At 39.9% G+C, this 11,515-nt stretch overlaps 1 protein-coding gene across 1 annotated transcript; it reads right to left on the bottom strand.

Moving 5' to 3' along the window:
• Positions 1–7,735: 7,735 nt before the first annotated feature.
• LOC108804836 (secreted frizzled-related protein 5-like) lies at positions 7,736–11,252 on the bottom strand. The gene is made up of 4 exons (XM_018576735.1): positions 10,937–11,252; positions 10,244–10,413; positions 9,881–9,973; positions 7,736–8,261 (listed from the first exon to the last, which is right to left on the bottom strand). The coding sequence occupies exons 1-4, from the start codon at positions 11,221–11,223 to the stop codon at positions 7,954–7,956; spliced, it is 858 nt and encodes a 285-aa protein (XP_018432237.1). The 5' UTR covers positions 11,224–11,252; the 3' UTR covers positions 7,736–7,953.
• Positions 11,253–11,515: the final 263 nt, after the last annotated feature.

Below are 11,515 nucleotides of genomic sequence, written 5' to 3'. Positions count from 1 at the left end.
TCCCTGCTGCAGCAAGAGAGTCCCTTCACCTTCTCTTACATTCTGCATAATGTAAAATAAATCAAATTCATCAGGGAGAGCTGAGTTCATCTTAAGAACAGAACCCAGTGTGCAAAGACCTCAGAACCTAAAGTAGAATTAAACTCTCATTTCTTTTCAATAATGAATCCAAATCATACAAATATACATTGCCCAGCAAAGTATTTCTTGATATTTTTGTCCAAGCACTTACAGTCGTCATGTTTTCAAACAGCTCCAACTCTCTCAGCTCAGCTTCCCTGAACTTCCTGTCCAGTACAAGATTACAGGGGCCAGCACCATCTCCAGTAGCTGTCCATCTACTAGCTTGGGGAAGGAAGAAGGAAGGAGTGGGGACAGAGAGTAAGGAGAAGCAGGGAGCAGGGGAGTGGTTTGCCTAGCTGTGCCTATGTGTTTACTGGCACACACAAGGGTGGCTCCATAGAATCATGCAAGGTAAAGGAGCCAGCCTAAAACAGGATATCAGGACCAGTGCTCAGAGGACCAGCTGATTCTGTAATTCTGCAGGAAACTACAACTTTTAAACATCAAGGGGCAGCATCCATTGTAAGTGATTTTATCAGCTTTTGAAATAGCTTAAACACCTTTTGACTTTAAGATCACTTTAAGTGCACAGATCGCAGCACCAAATTTCCTATGAGATATAGGGAAAATTACCTCGGGGTAATTTAACTGGATGACGTTTATATTGTACTTGTGTATCATAAAAAAATGCATTTTTTTCCCCTCTAAAACTGTTTCTCTCCTTTTTCTAATCAGTTTTGCATCTCTGCAATGCCGTCCAGCCTCTTTCAGCCACTTCCTGTCTAATGCACTCACTCCAGCATCGGCTGTACATCATTGCTATGGACCAGCTTCCTGAGAGTGACAGTGGGTGGACCAGGTCTGCACAATGTATGTTTCTCAAAATTGCATTTTGTCTTAAACTGGCCATCCATTATTTAAACTCCAGCCAGGTTCTGCTGGTCGGCCAGGACTCGAGCAGCATGCAAGCATTCCTTTCTTGTTCAGCCCGCGAGGCTGAAGAAGAAAAAAATGACTGGTGTATGGTCAGCTCCAGCTAGCTGGTGTAGTATGTTGTCAAATCCATTAGTGTATGCATCCACTTTCAATGTTTAGTTCAGCAATACTGCAATTATATGTAACTGTGTGTAAGCCCCAAGTTGTGACTTGGATGTGACTTTTCTCTTGGCTACTGAATGAAATGATGGGAGCAAAGGGAAAGTATGTGCTGATGGGAGTGGGAATTTTAGGCCTGATTTAGGCACTGAGCATTTTGTAGCCCTAAAAAACGCTAAAAAAAATGCCCTCAAAAATTCCCATTCATTTCTATGGCCCTGTTCACGTCTGATCGTTTTGTAGCAATAAGCAAAACGCCTGTCGCTGCAAAAAGTACATGAGCTAAGGATCCACCCCCGAGAGTGACATGTCAGCCCCCCCTACCTTTGGGGGTCCACCACAGGCCTCTGGGGGTCAGGGGTTGCTACACTCGTTTGTGTGGCATCACTTCTTCTCTGCAGAATCAAAACAGTGAGGGAGCAAAGTGCGGCTATTCTGAATAGCGAAAGAGCGATGCTGTAGAAACAGGTGAGTGATCTTTTTTCCTCCTTAGTGATCTTATCACCAACACCAAGATCTCTAGGGCTCCCATAGCGCCGTTAGTTTCCCTAGGCGTAGGGGCCGCCGTCTGTTTCCCCAGGCTCTTCTGTCCCCGTGCGGGTCTCCCCACAATGATCGGAAAGAGATTCAGCGGCTTCCAGCTGTAGATCTCTCCTCCGATTACTGGACCCAGAGGTGATGTGTATTACATTACTTCCGGTGTCGCTATTTACATTCTCCGGCTCCTAGAGCCAGGAGATGAAGCTGGGGAAGCAGATCTCTGCTTCCTCAGCTTCTTTGGGGTCCCTAGGTGACATTAGGGGTCTGAAAGACCCCTGATGTCTCCATAAAGAGGACCTGTTACACCCTATCTGCTATTACATAGGGTGCTTGCTATCCCCCTTTGTGATAGCAATAAGGTTAGTGTAAAAAAAAAAAAAAAAAAAGTGTTTAAAAAGTAAAAATATTAAAGTAACATATAAGAAATATTTAAAAAATGCAAAAAAAAATACATTTAAAGTTCCCTGCCCCCCATGTGCACGCACATTAGGTTGTTTCATTTTTCCAAAGATGTGATTTTCACATGACTTTGCTTACGCCCCGAATCTCAGTGATTTAAAAGATATATATGCCAAATTTCAAGAAGATTGGATAATTTTTAGGGTTGCACACATTGATCACTTTTATCACAAACTAGTGAAACTTCTACTTCAGTTTCAGGATCCCTGGGGCACTGCATCAAGCAAGGTGGATGGCAAAGGCAATATATGCACTTAAAATTGTCCTCTTCACTAAACAGTTGAATATTCCTCAACAACAATTGGAAGGAATGAAACGGGTTGCACATTTTGTCAGCCTCATACTGTATATGTTCGCTTTTGGCATGAGGCAATTGTAAGTCGATGGGCTCCAAAGAATGATTTGGATATGCTACAGCTTCTGAGCACTTACCCAGATGCAGACGTCAAAAAATGTGCTCTCACAGTTGCTAAGAGACACCTTTGGTATCTGTCAGAAACAAACGTAGGATTGGCTTTTTTGGACGAACGTATTACTCAGGCTGTTAAGGAAAATATGACTAAAAATTTAGAAACCAAACCTGCAAAGAAAAAGGAAGTGAAACGATTAGAGGGTAAAAACATGGTTTTTGAAGGAAAAGACCTGAGCCATTTCGTTACTAATAAAACAAAGACGTTCTTTGAATTGTTTGGGATCCACGACGTGACAGAATACTGCAGTGATTCTCTAAGAAGCCATGTGAACGCTCTTAAGTATGTCAATGATACCGCAGAAAGAGGAATTGCTCTGATAAAAAAGTATAACGAATCTGTCAGGGATGAACAACAAAAACAATTCTTGTTGAGGATCACAGAAAAGTCGTAAGCAAGCGAACAAAAAAAGGGATTGAATCGTTCAAAGTTGATTGACACATGTTTTGCCTATCATATTACCTATTAATCTTAGTGTATAGTTTTAATAGTATTTTAAGTTTGTGATTTCTAGTTTTCCCAATAAAAGTAATTAACATTGAAAAATCGTATTTTTTGCCTACTTTTACAAAACAGATCAAAGTGTGCAACCTCTAAATATTATCCAATCTTCTTGAAATTTAGCATATCTATCTTTTACATCACTGAGACTCGGGGCGTAAGCAAAGTCTGCAAAAATTTTACAGTTCATTTTTTGCCTTAGAAAATGAAACACCTTAACGCACATGCACGCGCAGACCTGCACACAGCCCTGTGTAACTACTATATATTCAAGGATTGACGGGATCTGTAGTCCTCTGTTGCTGGTTGTCATTCTCCATGGATGAATAATCATGGATTAAGTTACAGTTCTTCATAATTATAAAGAGACTGCCCTAAAATCATTAGTCTGTATTGTTTTATTAAGAATGTCACATTCCCTTTAAGAAAAAGTATCGGTAATTAGTATCGACAAGTACCTGAGGGAAAGTACTTGTACTTTGACTTGAAAAAATGGTATTGGGACATCCCTAGTAATTATGGATCAAATATGATACGAATGGTTTGAAGTACTACATGATACGCATGTGCTATATCAATACGGTAAATAAATGCATAAATAAACATATTTTAAATAGCTTGTGCCTCAAATAAGCCGTGAAAGCAGGTGGATACATTGTGAAATGACATTGACAAATGCTTCCCATGGTGATGAATGTACTATATAGGCAATGTTATACTGGCCATAACCACAGGTATCTTTTTAGCCAGAAACAGTCAAATGATTATCCTCCTTTTGCCCAATATGCATATTAGGTGCTGGCCCAATTACTGCCTGTAGGCTAGTACTATGCAGTGCCAGGGTCCCTGTGTTTATCTTTGTCAAATCATAAAAGATTAATAGAAAAATGGAGGAAAGTTCCACCCCTCCCTCCCCTATATCCTGTGAAGAACTGTTGCTGGTTTCTTAAATTTGCTGATCTGATAATCTGCGCTCCATCCAAGATGATACTGTTATATCATTGAGACAAAATTGCATTTATTGTGCAATCGTCTTGTCCTTAGCAACATTAGGCTAAGTACACATGGACAAAATGAGAGGGTATTTATTCATGCCAAAGTGTGCATTCCATGCTCCCCAACCAGCAGGTAGTACAGGGTTTACTGAGCTAAATCGCAGCATGAGCCAAACATTGGTAAAAACACTTTGCGTATAAGACCCATGGGGATGTAGCCTTAAGCTATGTGAACAGAAAAAAAAACAAAGGCAGTGCTTCCTTTTATAGTTTAGTTTGTACAACATCTAGTCATTAGTGTTGCACCCTGAAAAATCTATTGTCATGTTAACTATCAGCATCAGTATAGCAGACCTTCCTACATCACCTAATTGAATCCGCAGACAGGTTAAATAGACAAGCTTGATGTCTTGCTGTACTTCTACCTTGTCTGGAGCTTGTGTAGCCACTTACATTAGGTCAATTCAAGGGCTACGGTGCCAAGTATTGATATGGCTGAATTTGTCTAGAGCTGTCTACAACAGACAACAAATCTATAGCCAGACCTGATTAACCAAGGACAGAAATGTACAGCATAATAAATATAGGCCCAAATGCCAAACAGTGCCTCTCCTGCCTAACAAAACTGCACAGTATTCAGTATTCCATATTCAGATGTGATTTGGCACCTTGTTCTGCCAGCCTTAGCTTAGCCATGTAATGTTGGCACTGAAACTATGTAGCCGCAGTCAGGCAGAAGGTCAACCTGCCTAGGAATTCAGATTCCCATGGTGCGTGGTTGGGGCCCACTAGAGGATCCCCTGGAACTCTGATGGGCAGGTTTAACCTTGGAAAGGAGTAGCACAATCAGAACTTTCCAGATTTAAATTTCAACTTGCATCCGTAAAGTGACACTAAACTCAGGAGTTAAATCATACCTTAACTATTAACAAAAAATGTATCTTATTTGTGTATCACTCAGCTGTAGATCCTCAAATCATCTCTGACTTTGTACTGACACTGTCCTTCCTTCTGAAGGGTGGCTACTTTTGTTCCCCATGCTCCCTCTGTGTGTTGTAAAGTAGCAACCACTCCAAGCTCACTCCCGTGATGGACTACAAACTCATGTTTAGTTTACTAATTTGTATTGAGATTGTAGTCCATCATGTGAGCAAGCTTGGAGTGGTGGCTACACACACAGGCACCATGGGGGACAAAAGTAGCAATCCCTCAGAAGGAAGGACAGTGTCATCATGATGATTTGAGGATCTACAGTTGAGTGATGCACAAATAAGGTACATTTAAATGCATACTTTAATGCATTTTCGAAATGTACTTCCTGAGTTTGGTGTCACTTTTAAGGTACCTGAATGCATTTTTAAGGTTTAACTCCTGAGTTTAGTGGCACTTTAAAGAGTAGCTAAACGTTTGTTTGTTTTTTGTGGCTTTGTACTGTTGGGGATATTAACCTCTTGTTCCTGTCCCAGAAACCCAACAAAAACTTTGAGATTTTGATAAGTCAGACGATATTCTCTTAACTCTCATTCTGGTGACAACTCTAAAATCTTGGCTTCCCTTCACTTTCTTTCTCAGTGATGATGGTCACCAGGACAAAAGAGACAGCAACAAAAATTTGACTCAACTAACCCTTTATCCAAATTTCAATAAAAAAGTTTTGTCTAGAGATACTTTAAGACTGTAAACTAAAGCTGACAGGAAGACAACTGCAGCCACCCTTACAAAATTCTTAACCTGTATATAAAGGTATTCATAGACTTTACCTCATGACTTTCATTTTATACTTGTGGTTTCAGCATAATCACACAATCACCAAGGTATCTGAGAGGTTCATATTGCTATTGCAAATAACTTATTCAAAGCTCTATCAAGAGAAAGTGTTTAGCTCTGTTGGAATTTCTTTCATCTGATGGCATACTGTGTTCCTGCACTGGGGTTGTAATCAAGACACCCAAACACATACACTTATGATAGTGCTCTTCCTGCAGAGAAAATATGTTCCTGCATTTGGGCTCTTCAAGCATCAGGTAAAAATTGTGGCCAGCTTAAAGTGTATTTCTATTTTTGCAGCTTAATTGTAATAACACTTACTTGTTACATGTCCCCATTAACATAGTTTAACTATATGCTATATATAAATATTAAACATTACAGCTCACCTTTTTCGATGCCCTTTGCTATAAACTCCAGGAATGAAAAATTGTACTTAAGCTGGCCATACACTGTTATATCTTTTTTGTTCAACCTGTGGGCTAAACGAAAAAAAAAATATATATTAGATGCCTCCATCCACGCTAAACAGCATCGATGAACGAATCTCCCTCTGTCTGAATACCTAAACAGTGACGGCAACTTATTGATCAAAGGATGCCGGATAAAAAGGTTGCCAACAAGGCCACCCACTGAATGATTTTCGGATGGCTCATTAAGAACCTGACGAAATGCGTACAGTATGGCCAGCTGTAGTTCTCCCTGTTTATGAGAGAGCTGGGCAGTTGTCTTTGCCATAATTACCCTGCCTATACCCTGCTGGCAAATGTCCGTTATCAGTTGTAAACTGGTTATGCACACTGCCTGTCCTAACAAAGGGTTAAAGATCTCACGTCATTGTATGTTAATACACTTTAAAAAAACTTTCCCTCAGTCTGCCCCCTTATCTCCACAATGCAGTTAGAATATAAGCATATAGTGTCCTATGTATAATCCGGTAAGACATATTTAAAAAGATATATTTTCAGGTATGCTGTGTGAATGGGAACACAAAACAAACATATAATGAGGGTTTCTCAAATTTGATTGCAAAAGTAGAAATCTATTTTAAAGTGTATCTGAACCCAAAAACAAAAATGAAATATATTGAAGCTTATCAGTTCTCAGATGTAGTGGCTGCATTCGTTTTATTTTTTTCAGGCTTTTTTTATTCACCTATAACACACTTCCTGAGCATAACACACTTCCTGTTCATGGGTGGCCACACACATGCCTCCACTATATCTATAGAGGAGGCAATGATTGCCACTGAGGCTGGACTACAAACATATCTGCCTTTATTTATCTCTATTACATGGGGAATTAATACTATACAGGAGAAATGTAACTTTTTTGTTTTGTTTTCTGTTCTACTCACAAGGACACAGCATTTCTGCCAAGATCAACAGATATTTTATTGTACTTTGTTAAAAATGTTCTTAGCCTGAAAATAGAAAACAACGCAGCCACTACATTGGAGGACTGGAAAGCTGCAATATATTACACTTTTGTTCCTGCGTTTAGTTATCCTTAAGGCTTCATTCACACCAGATGCAGTGCGTCCACTTCAATGGACCGCCACGCCACCTCCTGCCCCTCTAAAAAGTGAGCCTGCCACAATGCGAGGCAGTGCGTTCTGGCCAGAATCGGGCTGGAACGCACTGCATCTGGTGTGAACGGGCCTTCAGTGAAGTGTTTGTACTGTATCTTCCTATTATTGAAAAGGCATGTGATATGTGAATTCCTAAGATTATGATTAAGCCTTAAGGTATTTATTACCAGTGCTAATAACTATTAGCATGCACAGTCACTAGTGACATTTCAAATGTGTGCCCGAAAAAAAGTAAGACAAACACAGATTGTTTTAAAGTCATAAACATTTTATAATATATTTTCCTTTTGTACACATTTGATATAATTTTTACAATTTGATACTTGTAGCCCAGCAGGGATTGCTTGACACAACACTGCCACCTGTCCGAATACATTTTTTATAAAATATATATGTATATATAATGTAGCTATTTACATTTCATTCTCATAGAGTCTCTTGATTATTTACAGATTAAATTCCAACAGTCACTTTAACATTTATGGTGCCTCCACTTTCTGGTGGCCAGTGTCAGCTGAGTGTCTTTCTTCTGCCAATGGAAGACCCGGTTGACCACAGCTTTTCCATTATGGATGTCACCAGCAATGACATAGACCATGGACCTGGAGTGAGGGATCATACGGTGTGCACAGACGTCATTGATGCGCAGCCACTGTTCAATCATGTTGCGTGTGTCATATGGAAGCAACATCCCCTGTTTAATAAATTCTACTGGGCCCTCTGTCACATATTCATGAAGTCCCTGGGCAATCTTTCTTCTTGCTAGCTTTACTCTCACAGCTGTATTTAAAAAAAAAAAGAAAAAGATGGTTAATACATGATCTTGGATGTGTTTATTACACATGATAAATATGTTGGTTTTAACTGATACTGAGGTGTCCTTAACAGGGCAGTGTGTGCTTTTTTTGCCAAGATTTGTTTAGTCCCGCAACAATTGGAAGCCTAATGATGTACTTTACTCAATACTATCTGTGGGATGATTGCACATACAAGCTATTAACACAATCAGCTAATTAGTGTTATCACAGCCTCCCACTGTTTTACAACACCTAGCGAAGAATTTAGGCATGCAGATGTAGCATGGAGATTTGCATTTGTGACAGTATTTTCCTTTTTGACAATATATCTAAGCCACATAAAGGCTGATCATTACTAAGGTTACAGCCAGTAAATATCTAGATAAGGATCTGGCTATACACTTCTTGAAGAATTGACCAAAATTTGCTCAGTTAGTAGCCTTGTCTGCTGACTCTCACCCAACATCCTACGATTGAAAAATCGAAGGAGCCAGGCAAAAAATTATCTGCTGATCAGCAGATGCAGGCCTTCCGTGTACAAGTATATTGACAGCCAGCCAGGACGACAATATAAATTACAATTACGTTAAATTAAGTTAAATTACAATAGCCGAAGATTCGTCCAGCTATGTTTTTTACTATGGATTGAGGAAGCTGACTTTTTTTTTCCATTCAGCTCAAAATCTAACAGTGTATACCCAGCTTAGCAGAACGCTAGCACCACAGCCAGATGCTTTCATTATGAATGACTAAAGGCAAATAGGCTGTTTCCTTTGCAAGGGAATCTTCCCTTAAGGTGGCCATACACTTGACAACCCTCGCAAGACTTTTGTCTTGCGAGGGTTGTAAAGTACTTAAAAAAAACATACGATCTGCCCATCTTGGACAGGCAGATCGTACTTGGGGCGGGCTTCCGATGACTGCAAACGGGCAGTGTGCGCGCGCGCACACCGGCCCGTTAGGAAGTTGCCGAACAAGCAGGCCACTAACCCGCCGAGAATCGTACGATTCTCGGCGGGTTTTGAAGCCTGCTTGTTCGACGGAAGACGTGCGACCGTACAGTGGAAACGGTTGCACGCCTTCCATACACTGCACGATTTCCCGTGATTCTCGTACGAGAATCGTGCAGTGTATGGGCACCTTTAGCTTAGTGAATGAGATGAAGCTCTGATGACTTCAATCATCCAATAATTTGGAAGAAAAAAATAGGTTGTTGTTTTTTTCTAATTTTCCTTGCATGGGTATTCTTGCAAAGCAATTTTTCACCATTTTCTTTAAGTTAAAGAAAAATTCCCTGGCAAAGCAATAATTCCCCTGAAAAGCGAACAGCATATTTGCCTTTAGTAAATCAATCCCAAATATAGAAAAACCTTCTTTTTATCAAACCAGAAGTGTTGCTATATGCGTCAATTACAATAACAACATTTCTCCATTTCTGATTACTAGAAAATGGCAACATGGATTTAAAAAGTCAAAGCGACTTCTGTAGTGTAGACCTCAGTCTGCTGTAAAATATTGACCTCAAGGATGTTAACTAGACTGTAACTGGAGCAACAAACTCAGGATTTCTCCTTTTCTACCAACATAAATGATGGAACTTACCAAAGTCATTGTCACAAAAAGCATGCATGGCAGACCTATATGAGTAAGTCTCTTCAATCAGTGGGCATCCTTGACATGTTGGCTTTGGCAGGTCTACAATGGAAAGAGATCAAAGTTTTAATGTTTCAGAAGGAGAGGAGATGATTGTGATGAGTAACACACTATAATAATAATAATTGTATTAAATACTTGTAATTATAGGCTAACAAACATACAATTAAATTAAATGAATGTAGTCCTTATTAAAATGCATGTATACAGGGTTCATAACTACACATCACCAGAGTTACCTGTTAGTATGTGTTTACCCAGCACAAAAGTTTACAGATATTTACTTTAAACATGAGAGCAATGAGTACTCACCTTTGTATATGTAGTGGTAATCTTTACCAAGGTTGTCAAGGCACATGTCATCCCCAGCAGGGAATCGGTCACAGTTTAGACTTTCAGGCCATGATTGGTCGTGGCATGCCAGCACAGGGGCACAGCTGTCTCTCACAGCCTCACACATGCTGCGACAAGGTGGGATGAACCTGGAAAAGGAGAAGTCAGGTCAATTTCAGGGCTAGTCCATTAAATCTCTGCTAAAAGGAACCCTAAACCTCTATTGACATTAATACTCTACTAGGAGACCAGTTCAGCTGATGTCTATTTGTTTGTAAACAACCAAATTTACACATCATTGGAAAGGTTACTATCATTTGCAGACCCATGACTTTTTATCTTCTAATATTACACAGAAAAAGGCATGAAAAGCTAGAAGATTGCATGCACATCGTCCTACAATTTAGATTGATGGAACAAGTATGTAATCCCCTTTTTCAATGTGCTAAACTGCAATACAGAAAATACTTTCTACAGCTACCAATAAAATTGCAGGTATAATTCATACCAGCAAACACCAAGTAACTAATAATCCAAAAAGTGGCTTCATTTAAACATATTATAGACTTAGTTATTGAGAAAGAAAATGTTCCTATGTGATGACTCAAAGAACACATTGTGTAACATAGTGTATAGTAAGGTTCAGGTTCTGTCTAAGGAACAGATACTTACGTGTCCATGCAGACAGGCGAAAAGAGGGAACACAGGAAGGTTCTGGCATATGGGTGGCAGCCGGTTTGCAGAAGTTTATGCCATTCAGCAGACTTTGTAACAACCTCTGCCATGGTGCTGTGCCCCAGTAGGTTGGGAAGCCTCATTTCTGTATAGCCGACATCATGGCACATACCCAAGTCTTTAGGTATAGAGATACATCTTGTGGATAATCCAAAGTCAAATGCTCTGCAAAGCCCAGCAAAGAAGGTACTTAAGAGCAGAAAGCTGGAGGAAGAAGCCATCATAGCTGAGATGTCAAGCCTTGCTCAAGTGCTCAGATAATGATAATCCTGAGCTCTCAGCCCCTTATATACATGCAAGTAGTCTCCAGCCCATTCATTATCCACGGCTTATCAAAACACACAAGACACAACTTAGACTCATTGCCCACTCAGGTGATTGTTGTGATAAATAAAGAGGTGGAGACACCCCGGCATGGCAGACTTTTCTTGAAAGTGATGTTTGCATAATAGATTTCATTACTTTGAAAGTGGCAGATCTACTGCAACATGTAGACTGGGATATTAAAATGGAACA

The sequence above is a fragment of the Nanorana parkeri genome, unplaced genomic scaffold (genome assembly GCF_000935625.1).
Source record: "Nanorana parkeri isolate BGI_ZX_2015 unplaced genomic scaffold, ASM93562v1 scaffold75, whole genome shotgun sequence".
Classification (NCBI taxonomy): domain Eukaryota; kingdom Metazoa; phylum Chordata; class Amphibia; order Anura; family Dicroglossidae; genus Nanorana; species Nanorana parkeri.
Note: the sequence above shows the minus strand (reverse complement) of the source record. Positions and strands in the feature narration are given on the sequence as shown.